Source organism: Lycorma delicatula, chromosome 9, assembly GCF_047948215.1.
Source record: "Lycorma delicatula isolate Av1 chromosome 9, ASM4794821v1, whole genome shotgun sequence".
Lineage (NCBI taxonomy): Eukaryota > Metazoa > Arthropoda > Insecta > Hemiptera > Fulgoridae > Lycorma > Lycorma delicatula.
The window spans coordinates 8,017,543-8,037,262 of record NC_134463.1 but is presented as its reverse complement, the minus strand read 5'-3'; the positions used below and the strand labels follow the sequence as shown (position 1 = coordinate 8,037,262).

The 19,720-nt window shown below is 32.6% G+C and overlaps 1 protein-coding gene across 1 annotated transcript in view; it reads right to left on the bottom strand.

Annotated features, from left to right (window-relative positions):
- The window catches only part of stg1 (stargazin-like protein), a 158,694-nt gene that overhangs the window by 70,635 nt on the left and 68,339 nt on the right, over positions 1 to 19,720 (bottom strand). The window contains exon 2 of the mRNA XM_075374573.1: positions 1,971 to 2,063. Within this exon, the coding sequence (XP_075230688.1) occupies positions 1,971 to 2,063 (93 nt within the window). The remainder of the gene's footprint in view (positions 1 to 1,970; positions 2,064 to 19,720) is intronic.

Genomic DNA, 19,720 nt, shown 5'->3' with positions numbered 1-19,720 from the left:
TTTTGCCTTTATCGTGTAGGATTTTCTTAACGAAACATTTCCTTAGCGATAGGCCGGACAAAAAGATGGATTTCCTGGCTCTCACGGTCTCAAGACCTTATCTCCATAGATTTCTATTTTTAGGGTTATGTAAGAATACAAGTGTATTCTGTTCAAGTTTGAAATCTGGATCATTTAAAAGACAGGATCACTGAAGCTTGAAGCTATTTCTTCTATCACGCCGGATGTTCTCTACCGTGTATGGCAAGAGACTGAATATCGTTTTCTTGCCTATGTGGGAATTAAGGGAACACACATCGAAATCTACCGAATAGTTAAGAAACTTGTAGTCTTTCTCTTTCATTTATCGTATAGTTCATCTCTCTATCTCTTTCCTAGATTTTCATATACGAATTTTTAATTAAATTAATGAGGTGTAACAATGATAGAAACATTTTTTTTAATGAAAATTACTTAAATAAAACTGTAATAAAAATTTCCTCAAATAACTATATGTACTTTATAAATTAGTGTCCTGATTAATTAAAAATATCTCGGAACTATCTAGATACTAAATAAAATAAAAATACTTCCAACAATTCAAGTGTCTTCATATTCAGATGATGCAACTGAAGAAAAATTAGCCACACCATTAAGGATTGAATATACATATTTTTGGCACAAAAGAACAGAAAGCCAAAGAATAATAAGAAAAGCGAATATAATGGTGATATCGAGAGGTTGCCAAAAAAATTCCCTGAACTATACCAAAGAGACCAGTTGCACTGTTCTTAAAATAAAAGTTGTTTTATTAAACCAAAACCAGTTTGTAAGGATCCCTTGTAATACTACACGGATGGTAATGCAGTTAAAGGACGGGAGGAGAAATTGAAGTTCTGCTTGTCCGCGGTACTCTACTTTAGGCACCGTACCGTGACTAAATGATAGTGGAAAAAAGAATTTTAGTTGCAGGAAAGCGGTAGTAAACTAATAAGTTCTGGCTTGCAGTGCATATTTACATTGTTTCTATGAAGAAGATATAGCTGATCTGCACAAAAGAAAACCTGGACACTAATTATTTTATCCAAGCCGTAACTCTGCACTAATCACCAAGTCGGACTTGAGACTGCCCGCTAAATTGTTGTACATGTTCTCTTTTTCACTCTTGAACCTTTATGATCAAGAACATTTTTTTTTGTCTTCAGTCATTTGACAAAAAAAAAAAGAACATTACTGACATCCTTTAACCTCATGATGGTTGATACAACCACTATGGTACTGCAGGTACATCTATATAACTCTCAAGGCAGAGTAAATTGCATAGGCCTTGCAAAAGAATACAGAGGAATAGGCATTAAGCTTAAATATTATCTTGTTATCAGGGAGTATTACTGAACAGCCACATCCGTCGGCCGAGACAGAGTCGTATAGATGGCTCTACCAGGGAGCCATCTATATAGGTAGGCCACCAGGGATCTCGAAGACAATAAATCGATGGGCGCTAAAGCAATCATCGACAGTCGTCATCGACATATGCTCATTTGTTCAATTTTCGATGTGTTCGTTTTATCTTAATTTTAATTTTCTAACCGTTTGTTCAATATATTTTGCATTGCAATCAAGCGGATGTCTTGTTCAAGAATTTCAATTTATTAAAAACTGGAAATAGATAAATAAAATTAAAAGATAAGTACAACCGCTAATAACAAATAAACAAGAAGGCCAGATAAGGCATGACGTCAAACATAGGGAGGGGCGTTGACTAAACGCTATATAAAGGATTAACAGAAATTTAAAAGTACCAGTACAATAAGTTTTGACAATGGAGTGGTTCCGAAACGCGTCAAAATATAATAAAAGAATTCTGCTTCTATTAATTTCATTCATTTCATGTGTTATTTTATATTATGTTTGTATTCGTACATATAATTCAGGATAGAAATGTTAAATTAACAAAAGATCCTTGTATAAATTACGGTAATTTTACTTACATGGTATTGCCATGGTTGAATCATTTGGATCAGGACTGTACTCCTCTTTAGGAAAATATTCAATCGACGAACAATGCATCTCCTTTTCTCCAGCTATAAAAATAAACAGAATAATAGTAGTAATAATTTAATATTATTATCTATAATAAAAGTAAAAATTACATTTATATAAACGAAAGTTAAAACATACATTTCGTACTTAATTTTTTCTCACTTCTACTCTCATGTAAACAAACTGAACTCGTGGGAATACAGCGTTATACTGAAAATGTCTCATATCCACAACATAAAACACTATGCTTGGTTATTTATTCTATAGCTGTTTACATAATGAGTTTGACGGAACTAGTTTTAGTTTTGCAGTGTAAGTGTTCTGTTTGATATGCGTATTTTCTTACTTATTCGTACTGTTTGACATAAATTCGCTATTGTTTGTGAGGCATTAAGAAACTTTTCATAACATCACTCTGTTTACATCAGGGTTAAACTTATAACAAACACAGTTTTAGAATTGTTTTCAATTTTAATTCTCTAGATAAATAGAATATTATTAAAAAAATACACTAACAAAAATATACATTGAAATTATGTAAGAAAAAAAATTATCATTTAATGTAATCATATTTACAAATCTTTATCTATTTATTATAAATAAATAAATAAATGTATATTTCTATTTTATCTGGACCTTAAAAAAAGTATAATTTAGTTAAAAAATTAAATTTAAGAAAAAAAATTAAAACCCGGAACGGGTTTTAACAAGTAAAACTGCGATCCTGTAGTAAACTCTACCGCGATGGGTAGACATCTGTTTCGTTATTTTATTCAATTAGTACAAAAAAGATAATAAACACCGTTAATAAATAATCTAAAAAATTCCATCCAATAAGCATATTATATTATTTGCAAAAAAATCTCATTTACTTTCCGTTTAATACTTTTTACTTTTTTCTACTCTTTTTCTACGCTAACTTTTTCCAAAGGAGTTTCTGCTTCGTTAGAACATAAAAATATATATATAATGCATAAATTATATTCATAAAATTAAAATATAAAGATGCATGTTTGCCATCTCAGTCGCAGATATAAAACATTTTAATATTTTGAGTACATTCATATTTAAATATCAATGAATGAGATGGTATACATATCTCTTCATATTTTAATATAATAACTATTTTTTATTCATTTTATGTATTTTCATACATTATAACTAAGCAAAGATCTCAGTAAAAGCTCGGTAAAGAATTAAATGGATAAAATTCATTTTTGTATACGGTATGTAGGTTATTACGATAATTTTAACATATAAATTTTACCTACAGTTCATCGTAATAAATCTAAATTTTACTTAAAAGGAATGGTGTACGTTTTTCATATAGAAAAATAAATTTCCATTTTCTATTGTTTCTATAAAAAAAAACATTTTTCAAGAGTATAATGATTAAATCTATACTATTGTAATATAAAGACGAAGAGAGTTTTTGTTTTTTCGGGATAAACAAAAAAAAATCGATCAATCGCAACCAAATTTTTACTCATGTTTCTAAACATAACCCTCATTTCCTGTTTAGCCTCCGGTAACTACCGTTTAGATAATTCTTCAGAGGATGAATGAGGATGATATGTATGAGTGTAATGAAGTGTAGTCTTGTACAATATCAGGTCGACCAATCCTGGAGATGTATGGTTAATTGAAACCTAATCAACAAAGAACACCGGTATCACGATCTAGTATTCAAATCCGTGTAAAAATAACTGGCTTTACTAGGCCTTCAACGCTGTAACTCTCGAGTTTCCAAATCAGCTGATTTGGGAAGACGCGTTAACCACTAGACCTACCCGATGGGTTTCTAGACATAACTGAGAAGCTTTTTAGATACATTTCATCTCGAAGAACCAATCGATCGATTGCTTTCAAATTTTGAGGATACCTTGGTGTTGTACTATGAAAGGTTTAAAGCCGCAGATCGAGGCTCTAGCTCCCTTTAAGATTAAAATATTCATTATTTCTTCATCCCCAAAGAGAAAAAAATCAATTATTTTACTTCATTATTATATTTCTGACTCCATGGCAAAAAAATAAGTTATGAATTTTTCGTCGTCAAAGATGTGCGTACTCTAGTCATCGTAGTTATTATTGTCTTTCGTAATTTAGCTTCTTTTTCAGGTTTCTATAAAGTCTGAATACTTTAATTGTTAATTATCAGTATTATTCTCACAATCATGAGGATAAAGAACAGTTCGGGAGTCCAGGGGGTGGAGTCCTCTAGTTTCACGGAAATAGCGATCGAAGCGAGCTCTGCGGCGTCCCTGGGGTGGAGAAGGCTCCGAGGAGTCCGGAGTTGGCTCTGGGGATCGCCTAAGCCGACTCAGCCCTGAAGGTCCAGGTTCAGCTAGAAGGGCTGAATAACCCTAGAAGGGGCTGGCTAGAAGGGGTGAATAGTATGTTATATTTTTATGAATCTGACATAGTTTAAAAGAAAAGGAAGAGAACGATTTGTGTTTTGTATTTTCCTGAAAAAAATTCTTTATATTTTAATCTCAGTTATAAGTTGAATTTAAAAGCTTTTGGAATTTATCGATAAAACTATTCGTTACAAAAATTACTTTAATTTCATATGAACCCAGCAAAAAATCACTTTCATTACAACAAAAAATAAAAATTTCATTTTTCCATGTTTATTGATTTTCTCTTAAAACCGAAAAATAACCTGTACAATAATTATTTTATCATGTTGTAAATTGTAACTGACAACGAAATAATTGTACCATGGATGAGTTAAGCCAAAATATCTGTTAAAATAATAGTTTTAGTTAAAAAGTACGGTCGATTAATAATAATTTAAAAGGAAAAGATTGTAGGTATATGCCATTTCGGTAGTGAAAATTAATATTTTAATTTAAAATAAGTTTGTTCTTAACATTTTCATAGAACAGGCAATCTTATTCACGCATAATCTCGTACAATAAATAAAATAGACAAACTCAGATAATAAACTAACATTGAAATTTAAAAAAAAAATTCCATTGAAGTCAAAGAGGTTTAGCATTCGTTAAGTGCAGAACCTAAATATGATATGAAACTAAAACTGTATTTTTCCAGTGTTAACATTAGTTAGTTATGTATAGTACATATACAGTGCTCACATACAACTAGCTTTAAAATAAAATACGAGTAAATTAATCACAATACCGAACATTTTAACCAATCAAAAGCAAGGATATATATTCCGATCGGAAATTTTTATACAGGTGATTCCCGAAATAGTAATAAACATTTAGGACATGGTGAAAATAAGGAAGAAAGTTCATATAAATTTAGGTTCGAAAACGCTTTGTTAGCGAGTGTCGGCTAGGGAACGTTTTCCTCCTGATTTTTGCGCCTTCGGTAAAATAAATCCAAATCCAAATTACGGGATAAATGTAGTAGTGATTTTGTATGAAATCTGACTTCGAAGTTCTTTAACGCTGGAGTGGTACACGTGAAAAATATGCTAGGAAAGGTAACACGAGTACGGTGTACCCCAACAAAAAAGGTTTTTATTTACAATTATGAATTTTTATTTTTACTTAATTTATATAGGCGTAAAGTATTAACATATACAAACATATATAAGAAGAAAAAATAATTAATTTGTACAGCACACATATTTCATTTGATACTCCAAACAAATGAATCTCCTGCATTTTATACATTGAGCGCGTCTTTTTCGATCCTTTTATCCGGTCAAAAAGAAAAAAAAACATCTCCCAGCTGTTACTTCCTTAGTAGTTTTTACTTCGCGTGATGTTTTAATTTTTAATATTTGTACAGCAGAGAGCAGAGTGAAGACGATAAGTTTGGTCTATTTAATCGGCCCAGTATGTGTGATCTCACGTTTCCAATCGAGCCTTTTTATAAAGTTTCCTCTATTTTTAATTTTTTTCTACTTTGATGTTTTGACCCGATTAATAAGATCAATGAATTAACTCCAGCAATGTCTAAAATACTGTAGAATAATCTTAAGGGCCAGCGGTATGTCTTCCTCGCGCGTGTGTGTGGCTCAACTGGTCTAAAGTATCAACACCACCTTTAGTGATATTGTACACTTCAATAATATCTGGAAGCTTTACTGCATACGGATTATCTCCTTCAGGGTGCATGGAAGATAATAGTAAAACAATTTTCTTATTTTTTTAGGTGGACAGTATGAGAGAAGTGTGAAGAAATCACTGTAGGCAAACATAGCAGCATTTTTCCTCTTCCTTTAAGTTCTTTTATTAATTTTGATGTTTCTCTTTTATTTTTTTTAATCGGTCCATAATTGTTTTATATTGGTCCATCATTTTTTTTTAAAGCGGGTACAAATGTGAACCGATCAAATTTTCATATGTTTCATGAATAGGCTACGGCAATCCTACAGTATAATACTCTGCTGCTGGAACTTCATTTGGGGTCGAACCTTTGCTTGTATACATTTCACCAGAAGCACAATAGGACATCTTAGCATCACACATGATTACCATCTTCATTCCATATTTGTCTGGTTTTGTTAGAGTAAACATTTTGAAGGGACAACACCCCCTGAATGCTACGAGTTGTTCATCTACGGTGCAGAATTGTGTAGGTGCGTACGGTTCAAAACATTTATTCAAAAAGTTTACGTATCGCGGCCATTTGGTCTGTCTGTTTCCTCGAATCTCGTATTTGTTTATCATCAAATCGAAGGCACCGTATCAAGAATTTGAAACGCATTTCACACATGATAGCTCGAAAAAATTGGGGTTCCATTAGCGACATCGAACAATTGACTGGTATTTACACTCACCATCTTGTAGACTTCAGCAAAATAAAGTAAACCGGTAAGAGCTCTTATTTCTCTTCCTTTGATGGATATTCTTATTCCGAAACCGGCTCATCTTCATCTACATTGTAGTTTCTTTGAGAATATTTTGGTCTTCGGGTTTTGATCTCAGCATTTGTATATGTTACTATAGTGCTAATAGGCTGACTAAAACAATACAAGTTCCGAACTTCAAGTGGCGTTCTGATAACCTTAGCTGCATTTTTATTACCAGGTAAACGGATGAATATATTTCTGGCAAGAGTTCTATGAGTTTTCCCCGTTTTTCCTGTTCGCTTAAGCCGATTAACTCCTCTTATTTTTGTAGGCATAGGAAGAATTTTCACGTATTCACTGTTGGTGTCCCTGATAATATCATCCTCGTTTTCCCATTCATCGTCACTATCCTCACTTCTTATCAAATTCGATTGAACCGTGTCTAAAATATTGTCAGGTTCAAAAATAGGAAGATCTCACTCTATAGTTCCAACACGTTCAGATTTCAGTAGAGGCTCAAATTCATTTGTTTCATTCTTAAAATCGGGAATAATTATATCCTCATCGCTAACATCTGAGCCACCTTTATTACTGGCATTTTCGTCTATCAATATTCTATAAATTTCTTCTATAGAAGATATTTTTTTATTCGAAGAGGCCATGATAATAATATATCTGACAGGAAGAGAAAAAAAAATTGCTTATAACGGGGGTAGTTGAAAGTAAATTACCTACAATATTAATGTTGATGCTGTGAAAATAACAACTAACTTTTGGTACGTTTTAATCAAACAGCTAATAAAATCCATTGCATTTTAATTTATAAATAATAAGCATATATATAATAAGGAGAATTATTTACCTTACGCAAACGGTACACGGGGGTACAGACGTACCCCAAATGATGTTTGTAAACAAAATGAACACAGGTACAGCACTGTTCGACCAACTAGTCGATCATATCAACCGGTCGACCGTGTGACAGTGTCACATACTGGTACCAAAGTTAGGAAACTACCGACCAAATACTGTACCATTAGCGTTATCTAGTGATGACTTCAGGGGTATTTCTGTATCCCAGAGTACCTCTTTAGGGTTAAAAACAAAACATATCAAAATGAGTTAAATCTAAAATAGGTATTAAGCGAAACGATATTTTCAATATTAAAAAAAACAATAGAATTAAATATTTTAGAAAAATAGCAAATACAAAACATAAAAAATAAAAATAACTTACAAAAAATTAAATGAATTGCTGAAAATGTTCTCCGGTACAGCGGATACATTCTGGTATTGATGTTCAGCACTGTTACTAAAATATTTTTCATTAAACCATATTTATAACTCAAAAGCAAGCGGGTTGAGAATGAATTCTTATATTTTTGTACATAGGCATTTAAAAATACAGCTTAAAACTTTCGGTTATCTAGTCAGGCGTTAATTTAAAACACGATGAAAGGTTTTAAATACCTTTTATTTAAAACCGCATGGATTTTATAAGTTACAGAAAAGAAGACAATAATTTAGAGTAGATCTTAAGTTGTCGTTTTAGCCGTTTGATTGCTGTTTACGACGAACGAATTGAACAAGATAAAGCAGGTTTTATTAATTCTTACGTTGTTTAAATTGCTATTCCCATTTTTGTCCGTAGTCTACATGAAAATCATTAAAGTAATGTTTAGGAGGTGTAGAATATATTTTACTCATTTATCTGCCCGGAAAGCTAAAGTTTACCGTATTTCACTTCGTGTAAATCAGAAACCTTTCAAATAAGGACTTTGAAATAGCGACGTTTATTCAAAACGAAAGTTTACGTTACAGGAGATTAATTATAGACTAATTCATCAATTCTATATTACTATGCTATAATTATGTCATAACCCATTACAAAATTTAGAAAACCGCCCATATTTTATTTTGGTTTTTTCATTCACCAAATTTGGATTCGCCTTTTTCAGCAGATATGATAAAATATCTATTATTTTATTCGACTTTTATAATTTCTGTTAAATAATCATAACATCTGTTTCGTCATTAAAATAACTGATAGAGATAGATAAAAGTAAAATCTTTTCAAGTGGATTAAAAGTGATTATTAAAAAAAATTTAATAAAGATTTCTTTTTTAAAAGTAATGCAAATTCAAATTTTTAGATTATAAGTAATATAATATAATATAATATTCAGAATACATATATTGAGCGTCCTACAAGAATAATCAAACTACATCTTAGTGTAATTTAGAATGGAACATGAACCTAAATTATAAAAAAAAAAAAATAAATACAACTTCTGCAGGAAAAATATTTTTGGAAATATGTTAGATAATTTTCTTTATACAACAAAAAATAAATAAAGAAGAAATTTATAATTCAGATAATTTAAAAAAAAAAAAAAACAAAATGAAGAAAGAAGCAACTGTTATTGATCCGTTTGACATTTCGGAAGTTTTCAGACAGTAAGAGAAGATTTATCGATTCGATCCTATAAGCCGCCACGTTCCTTGTTCGTATAAATTAGTGTATGTGTAGCGCGTTATATTCACGGTTAGCTAGATTAGGATAAGTTGTTAATTAGAACCAAACTACAGAACGGGGTGGCTGGGAACAGTGTCGAGGAATGCGATTGCCTTAAGCGTTAATAAATAATTGACTTGGTCGGTCCTCGACCTATCAACCTCAGACGGTGTGGCTAATGCTAACTCCACACTATTACCTTTGACACTTGGTAAAATGACATATATTTTGTTATGAGAAATGCATATATAATTATCTATGCATTTTAATATAAAATATTTTATATATATATGTATATTTATTTTTACTATTTATCTAGTCTTAGTAATTCGACTGCTTGTTTTAATAACTAAATGTTAACTTTATCTCTTTAAAGCCAAAGCCTAAAGCTCTTTACACCTCTCCGGATAAACGTCTATTGTTTAAAAGAAGATTGTTGTTATGGGTAACGTCAGCGTCTATAACATTCATAAACTTACAAAAAAGGTTTTAAAAGGATATTATGTAAAATGTATTTTTTTTTCAGTTTTACTGATCTTTATAAGTTTTTGAAATCAAATATTACTAACGTAATGAAATTTTATAGTTTAAACGAAACGTAATTGAGAATAAAATGATATCTTTTTTTGAATTTTTAAAGTTATTATGAAAGGATATAGTTTAATTAAGCTTCAAACTTATCGTAAAGTGCGACTCGGTAATTTCATTTACAAAAAAATTTTACCCGAACATTTCGAGTCGCGCAAATAGAGCGACTTTTCGTTATTTTATTCTGTTTCATTTTGAAAAAGTTAACTAATTCTAATCTAAATCTTACAATTAGAAAATAATAGTAACGTTTGATCCGTAAAAAATTACTATGATCCATAAAACCCATAAAAAATTACATAAAAAACCCATTGTAATAAAAAATAGGAAATAAAAAAAAAATTATAATATTGCTGATAATAGATACCGTAGATAAAGCAACGTCAACGTTCTGACTTTTTTTTGTCCTCTTTATTAGCCCCGCCCTCCCAAGAGCCGAATTCGCACTTAAACATAAACACAACTCCGGGGAGTGCCAGTACCTCAAATAACCTGAGCGGTAACCCTGAGCCCGGCTATGCCGTTCCTAAGGCCCCACCCAGGCAGCCGGGACTCCGTCTTTTCGTACAATGCCTCTAGTCAGGAGACCCCCGAAGGGATCCCCTCGCCGAAACTCCGGTCTTTACGATACCTTTGCCTCAAATGGGAAATCCCGGAAGCGATCCTCCACCGGGTCTTCGGTCGTTACTCCCTTTCGTGGCTCCGCCAGGAATCGCCGCCCGCTCGTCGAGGATGGGACGCCGGAGCGTCCCATTTCTCCCGGACAAGGTTGTCCCGTGCCGTAGCCACCGTAGTTTCACACTCACCGGTGTGTACTCTTCAATTCCAATGTTCAACCCTGCAACCCAACCCCCCTAAGCGTAGACGAGTGTGCATCGTGAAGCACAGGGGCATACAGAAGCACAGGGGCATTCGTGAAGCACAGGGGCACTTTTGGTAGTTCTTCTTGACACGGCCGACCCCTCGTTTAAAGCAATCGCCAGTCCTATCCGGACTGCCACAAAACACGGCCCGGTGCCCCGTACTCCAGCAACGGAATCACCGTTTCTCCGCCGCACTACCTTACACGCCAATCAATAGGCCACCCGACATTCTAATTTGCAGGATTACAACGAATCGCGCTTCTAACTTGCTTCGCTCAAATTTTTCTCGATCTTAAATTAAGCCTAATTCAACAACGACTCGAATAATCTTCATTGCATTTTTACATGTAGAAATAAACTAAAATAGCATATCTAAATTTGAATGATATCGATTTAGTAATTTTGGAAACTTTCAAGCCGCAAAATTTTATACGTACTCAGATCAAAAATTTCTAGACCTTAAATCGAGCCTAACCCAAGAACAACTCGACCAACCGTAATCAAATTTTCACATGTACAACTTGAGCTACTCTATTATAACATATCTAAATTTGAATGATATTGACCTAGTAGTTTTTCTGAGATTTTTGAGCCACAAAATTTTATACATACCTATATTAATATTTTCATCAGAATTTTTTATTGTTTTGTGTATATATATTTTCTATTTTTTATTAAAAACACACATAATTTTAATTATCGTCTTACCTACATTTGTCATAGGAATTTCTAATATGTTTCGTCGCTGCAATGTATCAGCATCATCAGGGAATGAAAATATCCACAATTACATTTCGTCAGTTTTCCAAATAAAAAACACATAACATCACAACACGTTGTTACATATTAAAGAATACACAGTGTTTACAAAATGGCGGGCTGGCTGGCTACTTTTTCAAATTCTGTTTGTAAAACAAAACAAAACATATCCTTAGGAAAAATGACAATTTTTTCTCGTTCTTCAACCGTGTGCTATTTTGTTATTTTTATATAATAATTTATATCTCAAGTTCGGATAGACAAATCATTAATATTTGGTAAGCGTCTTGGTAATAAAAAGTTTTGCAATTAGCAAAAAATCAGGAATTAAATACCATCTTAAATTACAAAATGGCGGCCATGTTTATTTTTCAAGCCGTTATATCTACATAAATATTAGTTTTACCAAAATTCTTGTTATGCTAAAATATTATGCCTTTTATTTTAAACAAAAGATATTTTATTTTTTTAAATCGGTTAACAAATAGTCGAGTTGTGGAAGAAAACTGATGTTGTAATTTTGTCATAATTATTGTCTATTGTAATTTAGGTCTGTTATTGTGAGAAAATTATTATTTAATTTGATACTAATTTACAATACTAGAATTAACAATAAATAAAAACAATTAATAAAACTGGAGGACATGAAAATAACAACAACATCAATTTTCTGCCATAACTCGGCTTTTTGTTAACCGATTTTAAAAAAAAAGTCATTTTTATCAAAATAAAAGGCTTAATATATTAGTAAGTAACATAAATTTTGATAAAACTAATATTGATGGAGATGTATCGGATTGAAAAATAAACATGGCCGCCATTTTATAATTTGCGAAAGTATTAAGTCCTGACTTTTGTCTAATTTTAAAACTTTATTACCAAGACGTTTATCAAATATTAATGTGATTTCTCTATTCGAACTTGAAATATAAATTTTTATATAAAAATAACAAAATAGCGGGCAGTGGGAGAACGGAGACATTTTTTGCCATTTTTCCTAAGGAAATTTTTTGTTTAGTTTTACAAGTAAAATCCTATAAAGTATAGCCAGCCCACCATTTTAGAAACACTCTGTATATTTACACAAAACACGTAAAAAAACTGCCCTGATAATCGGTCTCAGTTTAGGCCTGAACTTGACCGGATAACAGGACAATTTGCTCTATAATAATTAACTGTAGACTACCTCGAATACTCTATAGGAATTCGTGCGTGCGCGTGGGTGTAGTTTGGTGGGAGGGTGTGTGCATTCGAATAGCAGATCTTTTTTATGAAATAAAATAAAATATTTTTTCCAAAATAAAATAATCATTAAAAAACAAAAAGCCCGATTACTAATTGCACACATCTCCTAGTATAATAATTATGAAAATTAAAAAGAAAATCGTTAAATAATTTTTTTCTCTTCTTACAAACATTTTTCAGGATACGGTTAGTCGGCGATGTGAAATTTAATATTTTTTCTACATTTTATGTTGTAGTCGGGGGCCTGTGTAGGCTATATGACATGGTGAGTTTAATGGCCTCCACTTTGTTTAAGACTTAACAGGCACCCGAATACAACGTAAAATGTAGATGTACATTTTGTACATTAAATAATAATTAATATAGTATATTAAATATTAAATTTCACATCTATCACTAACTACGTATCTTGAAAACATGCCTGTAAGAAAAGAAAAAACTTATTTTTTGTTCGTTTTCCATAATTATTTTAGGTAGATGTGTACAATCAGTAGTCGGTTTTTTTAAAAATAATTATTTTAATTAACTTTTTTTTACTCATCTACGATACTGGTATAATATATTTTTTTTACATGTAATCCATGTATTATTAGCTGCGATTCGTTCCTGATTCCTTTTGCTAAGCATATTTTTCGCTTATATCTCGAGAACGATGAATTTTTCGAAAACATCACAAGATCACAAGAAGAAAAAAGTGTTTATTTTTTATTGTTTTATAGAATATAATCATTAAAATTTGAAAATAACGCTATTTTTAAATTTTGTTTGTTATTTCCAGACAAAAAATCTTTTTTTTTCTTTTTCCTGTTTAGACTCCGGTAATTACCTTTCAGATAATACTTCAGAGGATGAAAGAGGATGATATGTATGAGTGTAAATGAAGTGTAGTCTTTGTACAGTCTCGGTTCGACCGCTCCTGAGATGTGTGGTTAATTGAAACCGGACCACCAAAGAACACCGGTATCCACGATCTAGTATTCAAATCCGTGTAAAAATAACTGGCTTTGCTAGTACTTGAACGCTGGAACTCTCGACTACCAAAATCATTTGACTTGAGAAGACGCTTTCCCCACTAGACCAAGCCGGTGGGTTCCAGACCAAAAACCTGTTACTACCCAAAAGTTTGGTTGTAATTAATTGGATCTATGAAATTACAAAAGAGAACAAAAACAAACAAACAATCAAACAAACAAAAAAAAAAAACGTAACAGTTAAATACAACACCATTCCTTCTAAGGAAGTATTCGGGTAAAATGTGGGTTAACCAACGATTTATTCCTTCAACCAATAATTTTACTTAATTAATTTATTTTTTCTTCTTTTTTTACTAATATATACAGAGTAATACGGATAAAATTTTTTGGATTTTTAAACTGGATATCTTTGCCGAGACCACAATGCAAAAGCGGATGAAGCTCGGAAATGTTTAGAATGAAAAATGCCATATCTGACCAGGAATCGAAGTCTTTCGGAAGAAATATGGAGGTTAGTAAAAATTAAAAATCATAAAACCCTACTTTTTGAACTTTGTAAATTAAAATAAAAGCCCGCTGCGATAACTGTACTATATTTAAAAAAAACAACAACGGGAATACATAAAAGTAAGTTTATTTATATCGGTGGTTTGAACTTATCACAGCACAAATACGGAAAACGTATTAATCATTAATTTAAAAAAAAGATAGGTAGATGAATAAAGTATCCAAACTATAAAAATCTGATGTGAACACTGACTGGACATGACTTCCTTGTACGCCTATTAAATTACATACACATTTTTTCCTGCACTTCATTTAAACTTATTTCATTTGAAAGTGAGATACGATCTCAGAATTCTTTAATAAAAAGGACAGTTACACAACCGCTAAAATATTAGTTATTAACATCAAATATTTATACAATTAAAAAAAACAAAACAATTTTAAGCCGGCCTCCGTGGCACGAGTGATGATAGCGTCTTGGCCTTTCGTGCAGAGGTACCGGGTTCGAATCCCAGACAGGCATGATATTTTCACACATGCTACAAATCATCCATCTCATCCTCCGAATCAATACCTGACGGTGGTTCCGGAGGTTAAAAAAGATGCCAGCTAACAATAAAATAATATGAAATGTTTTAAAGAGCTAAAAGTTTTTTATCAATAACTTTTTGAAATTTCTTTAAATATTTGTATGAATTTTGAAAATTTTTATGAAATGCAATTTCTGCTTAGGAATAAACGTATTAAGGGTTTTATTAAATTTTTATGAACTGTTTATAAGAAATTCAAAATTTAAAATTTTACGAATATAATTATTGTACGTATAATGCAAAAAGTAATAAATTTAGTATTTGGCTGAAGCAGGTTATTTTTATGTTTTTTAATTTATTGAAGGGCATTTTTTTTTGTTAAATATAGTAGCTTTCATGTATAAAGATATAAAATAAACAGAGAAACTTTGCTGTCTTATGACGATACGAGATGAACGACTATATATATATATATATATATATATATGTATATATAAAGTTTGACGGTTGATTTATGCGGAGGATATAGCCTGATATGACAGACGAAGCGTAAAGAAATTTTACGTTACTTTACCTTTCTTGTAATAAAATTAAAGACTCAATTTATTTCTTCTCACGTTCTTAATATAGATATAAAGACATGAGACAACGTTTATAAAGCCTGGATTAGTTAAACTCTTTTTGTTTGTGTGTGTGTGTGTGTGTGTGTGTGTGTGTGTGTGTGTACGTGCGCGCGCAAAAGTGTGTGTTTATAAATATGCAGGTATGAGTGAAATAGAGCTTTTTTGAAGTTTCTCTTGTGTTATTTAAAGTACCAACGTAATGTATTTTGATCAGAATCTATTAAATATTATTCCTAGATTACTGTAACGTAAAGTAGATTATAGATGAAGCCATTTTGATAAAGCAAACAAAAGGAAATGTTCACTATTTATGCAAATATAACAAAAAAAACTTTAGAAGCTAAAATTTATTGAGAAATGTAGTTCTTCTGTATATTAAAATTAAAGTAAAAGCTATTTACAAACAAAACAAAGAAAATATTTATTCTAATATATTTAAATGTAATTAAAATGGAATTTTATCTTCTGATATCTGACAGTTAGGACAATCATTTTTCGTTCACATAACCTGCATACTTGAGTAAAAGACCGAATGTTTCAAAATGAATACTGGGGTTTTAAAGCTATGTAATATTTCTCAAGTTTCACGTACATTGATTAATTATACATAAAATAAAAGAGCAACTCAAACAATTTTAGCTGTGTGCAAGCTCATAAACTGTTTCATATTTCTTCGGCTTAAAAGCTCTAGTAGCAAAGATGGCAACCCCAAATGAAATGCACCGTGCCGATGAAGACTTTCTTTAACGTGTCGTTTTTAGTGACAAATCAACGTTTTATATTAATAGAAAAGTAAACACTCATAATGTGCTATCTGGGGATCAGAAAATCCTCATGAAATATTGTAAGGTGAACGAGACTCCGCGAAACTGAATGTCTTTTGTGCCGTATACCGACTGCAAGTTTGTGAACCATTCTTTTTTGCGAAAGCACGGTTGTCCTGGATGGAGGAGAAGGGACTGACACTTGCAGCGGAGAAAACTGAGGTGTTGGTCCAGGCGGGAAGGAGGAGGCTCCCGTCGTTAAGAGTTACTGGAGGCAATAAGTTGGTGGAGCCAGTCAGACAAGCGAAGTATCTGGGTCTCTGGATGGATTATGAACGGAAGTTCACCAGACAGTAGAACTATCGCTATGGCAGACAGGGTGACCAGGGCGTTGATCAGGTTGAAGGCCAACATAGGGGATTCTTTAAGATGAAGCTTCTTGCCACGACGGTGTCGTCCGTAGTTTTATTTGCGGTACCGATCTGGCAGGGATCACTAAAATATGAGAGATGCAGGATGTCACTCAACAGAGTGTTAAAAAGATTGGCCCTCAGGATTTTATCTGCCTACAGGACGGTGTCCTCTGAGGCAGCCTTCGTTATCGCAGGAATACCGCCTGTAGAGCTCAGGGTCGCTGAGAGAGTCGAAAGGGCAAATGGGGACAGAAAAGAGGATGCTCGGGATAGGTTATTTTCAAGGTTAACCCGCCGGGTTGGTCTAGTGGTGAACGTGTCTTCCCAAATCAGCTGATTTGGAGTTCCAGCGTTCAAGTCCTAATAAAGTCGGTTATTTTTACACGGATTTGAATACTACCAGTAGATCGTAGATACCGGTGTTCTTTGGGGGTTGGGTTTCAATTAACCACACATCTCAGGAACGGGCGTCTGGTTGGAGATTTTCCCTCCTCCTACCGAAAACAAATAAGAAAGTGTGTCTGGAATGAACTATCTTGATGTGCTACAACTACGGCTCTTTCCTGAATACGAACCGTAGAACTTTATTTGACAAGATGGTGCATCTCTAGACTGACGTAACGCTGCACGTGAATGATCGAATGAAATTCTTCCCGACTGCTGGGTCGGTCGCCGGGCTAGATGACAGGGCTTATTGCCATGGGCTCCACATTCGCCCGATCTGACTCCGTAAGATTTTTTCTTTGGGGGTTTATAAATATCAAGCATATGTGTCACTGTTACCGGCTGACCTACCCGACTTGAGAAACAGGATTAAAACAGCTGACGCATCAATTACTCCAGACTTGCTGATTAAAATACGGGATGGACTTTCCTATCGGCTGGGTGTGTGCCGTGTGACGAATGGTGCTCACAATGAACACTTATAGGAAAAACCGTTTAAGTTATTCTCTCATTCATATATAATTTATCAATGTAAGTAAAATTTAATAAATATAACTTAATAAACCCCGACATTCATTATGAAACACATGTATTATATACCCGTATTATGTATTTAAACAGAAAATTTAAATAATAATTAGGGCAGGAAATTATTTTTATTTATTTAAAAATTGTGTTATTTTTTCGAAAGATAAATTGAATGCCTACAGTATTTTATCAAAAATTTTGTTTGTATTTTATTGCACGTACATTACATTAAAAGGATAATTTTTTTTAGGTAGTACGTAAGGTTATTTATTTATTAAAATTTTATATGCTTTTTATTTCTGTAATTTTATAACAGATTGTAACGATTTTCCTAAATAGACATCAAACGATCACATAGATATGATTTAAAGGAAAAGCGGTCTTTAAGTAAAACTCTTACAAAGGTGCCAAAGCAAAACTATTGGAAACTTATCAATTGAGTTGTTAAATAAAAATACTTTATAGCAGTTTTCAAAAATATACATATTAAAAAAAAATTATTATTATTCAATTAACTCGGAATGTTACGTTTTCACCCCCTCTTGTCGTCGGGTGCTGAAACCTAGCGGTGGCTAGGGTGCCCACGGCAAACTTAGACGCGACCATCACGCTATTCTACGTCACAAGCTGCTACCTCGAGCACTGTACGTAGCGTCTTTAACCAGTCTGCACTTATACCTAACCCAAGGCGGTCGCGTCCGGATGGACTCTCACAATTCTTGTTCGGATGAAAATTACTTTAAGTTTTATTTAGTTTATGTTTACTATCCTTAACGTTAAGTTATAAGTTACAAGTGTTAGGTTACAAAATTATTTTATACCGCCAAGTCGGCGTACAATTAAACAATCTTTCAGTAATCAACAAGGTGTTGTCTTCATTTATCAACTATGAACACATACAGTCCACCCTCGCTCTAAAATCTACCGCAACGCTGTTGGTTGACCAAGACCGTCCCGTTGACGTCGCAACATGGACAGTGAATAATACATTTTAACAATTTTTTAATTATAGATATTTTCGCCTTCTTTAAAAAGTCGATAACGTTTTTATGAAGCGCTAAAATTACATTCTTTTACTTTCCCGACAAATATAGGTAGAATAGCCATATTAAAGAGAGAAGAATGGTGATAATGTCAAAAATTGGGTATCAGAGTTTTTTTTTACAAATATTTATAATATAGAATCCAACTCTTTTATATTGATCAAAAAAACATATGTAAGTACGTATGCGCGTACGAGTATGTATGTACGTGTGTGTTTGCACTGCTTTTGGCTTTTTATTTCAGGATTGACCGAACCGATTTTCTACAAATTTGGCTTTTATATTTATGTTTAATGGGGGACTGATTGTATTAATTTTTTTTCAAAATTCGGAGAGGAGGTGGAAGATATCGCCAAAAACCAATTTTTATTTTAATCGGAGGAATATTTGGACAAAAGTTTATTAAGGAATAATTGTTACCTATAATTGTTACAGAAGAATGAAAGAGGAGAGTGGAGGAAGTGTTAGGAGAAGACCAATTTGGTTTCAGGAAAAATATAGGGACAAGGGAGGCAATTTTAGGCCTCAGATTAATAGTAGAAGGAAGATTATAGAAAAACAAACCGACATACTTGGCGTTTATAGACCTAGAAAAGGCATTCGATAACGTAGACTGGAATAAAATGTTCAGCATTTAAAAAAAATTAGGGTTCAAATACAAAGATAGAAGAACAATTGCTAACATGTACAGGAACCAAACAGCAACAATAACAATTGAAGAACATAAGAAAGAAGCCCTAATAAGAAAGGGAGTCCGACAAGGATGTTCCCTATCTCCGTTACTTTTTAATCTTTACATGGAACTAGCACTTAATGATGTTAAAGAACAATTCAGATTCGGAGTAACAGTACAAGGTGAAAAGATGAAGATGCTACGATTTGCTGATGATATAGTAATTCTAGCCGAGAGTAAAAAGGATTTAGAAGAAACAATGAACGGCATAGATGAAGTCCTACGCAAGAACTATCGCGTGAAAATAAACAAGAACAAAACAAAAGTAATAAAATGTAGTAGAAATAACAAAGATGGACCGCTGAATGTGAAAATAGGAGGAGAAAAGATTATGGAGGTAGAAGAATTTTATTATTTGGGAAGTAGAATTACTAAAGATGGACGAAGCAGGAGCGATA